The sequence below is a fragment of the Austrofundulus limnaeus genome, unplaced genomic scaffold (genome assembly GCF_001266775.1).
Source record: "Austrofundulus limnaeus strain Quisiro unplaced genomic scaffold, Austrofundulus_limnaeus-1.0 Scaffold385, whole genome shotgun sequence".
NCBI lineage: Eukaryota > Metazoa > Chordata > Actinopteri > Cyprinodontiformes > Rivulidae > Austrofundulus > Austrofundulus limnaeus.
The window spans coordinates 436,830-439,171 of record NW_013952787.1 but is presented as its reverse complement, the minus strand read 5'-3'; the positions used below and the strand labels follow the sequence as shown (position 1 = coordinate 439,171).

At 39.5% G+C, this 2,342-nt stretch overlaps 1 protein-coding gene across 1 annotated transcript in view; it reads left to right on the top strand.

Annotated features, from left to right (window-relative positions):
• The window catches only part of tmpoa (thymopoietin a), a 27,104-nt gene extending 25,376 nt beyond the window's left edge, over positions 1–1,728 (top strand). Inside the window, exon 6 of the mRNA XM_014023668.1 lies at positions 746–1,728. Within this exon, the coding sequence (XP_013879122.1) occupies positions 746–1,136 (391 nt within the window). The 3' untranslated portion in view covers positions 1,137–1,728. The remainder of the gene's footprint in view (positions 1–745) is intronic.
• Positions 1,729–2,342: the final 614 nt, after the last annotated feature.

The following is a 2,342-nucleotide window of genomic DNA, read 5'->3' as shown; positions in this document are numbered from 1 at the left end:
GAACACCAGAGGGCGCAAATTAACAGCTTTCTTTGAGGCACCGAAGTTAAAGATGTGTTTCGGTCCGTGTACTACCGTGGATGTTCGCCCCGGTGCCATAATAGAACCGAGTTTCGGTACCCAACCCTAATTGTGCAGCTCTAGTCACTATGTCAAAACTACGAAATTTAATCGTCACACCATTGTTGTGGTTTAAAWACCTAGGTGATGCAATAGGTTCAAGTTAATATTTTTGAAATGATAGTTTGCAACAAGCTACAAAAGTTAGTATGCGACGTGTGTTAACTTGTGTTAACTGTTCGTAAAGGTTAGGTTAAGACTCATGAGTCAGCAGCTGCGTCTGCAGCATTTACAGTGATGTTTTTTTCATCTTTTGGTTTTGTTTGTGTGTTTGTTTTTGTGAGTTTGCCATACCATTACATACTTTTTATTTGACATTTTCCTAACTTTTTGAATTGCAGTTGTAAGTACAAGCAGATAAATCACTAGATGATTTTTAACATTTTACTTATAATTCTGTGGTATTTTTGTACCATCAGAGCCTCCGGGATTTAGTGTCTTCATTTATTAGCTGTAAGTAAGAAAATAATTCAACTGTAAAGTCAATTAAAACATCTGGAATAAAGTGAAGTATTTGCTCCTTGAAAAGGTGGTCCCTGTGACTCTGGAACAAGGATCAAAGGTCAGGGTTAGGACCCATGATGTGGGTTAATCTGGTTCTAATGAGGTTCTGTGTGTTCTGCAGTGTCACCAGTCGACGYGCTATCAGAGGAGCATCCAGACTCCCGGTGACCCCCAATGACCTTGGGTTTRAYGAGAACCACCTTCTGTCTCCAAAAACCACAAAGACCAGCAGCTCCTCTCACACAGAGATCCATACAGTCCACCGAGTGTCCAGCACGCCTTCCTCCTTCTCTTCCTCCTCCTCCTCTTCCTCCTCTTCCATCCTGCCTCTTTCTGGCTCCTGCCCCCCCTCCAAGCTCTGTAGTGCAGCGCCCCCCACAGGTCAGAGCAAAGTGGTGCGCAGCAGCTCKTCTCCATGGATGAAGCTGGCTCTGCTGGGCTGCGTGGCTTTGTTCCTCTTCCTGGTTTACCAGACCATGGAGCCCGGCTCCTCTGGAGCTTTGGGGAAATAAGATGGGAGTGGTGTTTGGGGGGCTTCTGTCTCATCAGTTTTTAAGTGTGAAACTGCAGTGTAGCTGTTTAGTTTCTAATCTCACTGAGGTTTATTTTTGTACATATTGTTTCCTCTGAGATGTGAGCAGAAGTGATAAAATCACTTCAGTTCTCAAAGATCTGTTATACAAAGTAAATCCTCTGGTGCTSTTTTTGTTCTTCTTCTCCTGATGGGCTCACAGAAAAGTTGTTTTATTGTACCTGTGTGGTTTGTGACTAAGTTTTCTAGTTCTGACCATTTATTAGAGTAACAAATCATTGATATTTTTAAAGTACTTTTATATATTTTCATAATGTCTTTTATCAATAAATATCATTGTATTCCACTGAGCTGTTCTGCATATTTTTATACAATAAACCCTTCTTTTTGTTTTTCAGTTAGGAAGTTCCATGTTCTGCTGGCATTTGCTTTTTTTGGTTTATTATTACTGGCAATGGGTGTAATTTGTGGGTGGCTTAGTGGGGTTATGACCCCCCACAATAACTTGATCCACTCAATATATAACAACCCCAATAAAATTACATCATTTGCTTGAAAACAACAGAAATTAACATTGGCTGTATTTGTTGAATCATGTGTTGCAGTTTTTTCTAGTCAAATTGTAGTGCACCAGGTAAATACATACAGTACTCTTGGAAAATAGAGAAATGTAGGCATGTTGTATACCTTTAAGAGTAGACATATCTTTCATCAGTCAGGTGTAGTTTTACATGTTTATCCAAACACCAACCTGTCTGTTTTCACTCACAACAGAGACRTCTCAGTCTCAAACAGCTGCAGACACACAGGTTAACTACGTCTGTTTCTCACTGACATATTCCAACTTTTATTTCAGGGATTTTCACAGCTCAGAATAAAGGTACAGTTTGTAATTAAGAGCCCAGCCTTAAAATGCACAGCACCCTTTTTGTGTTTTTGAACATGTGAATAACCTTCAGCTACTACCACACCAGATTTTAGCTCATTATCTGTAAACGTGACTAAATTAAAGATGTTTGTTTTCTAATGACAGTTGTGATGGCAATCTTGAAGTATGTTGACTAAAAGCTAACTATAGTTATTTTCATTAATGATACCTTGCAAACAGAGTAAAGTTTGCATGAATGACTGTGAAACTATCTATAGATAATAGCTAGTTTTGGTTTTGGTCTTGCTCGGTCAAGCA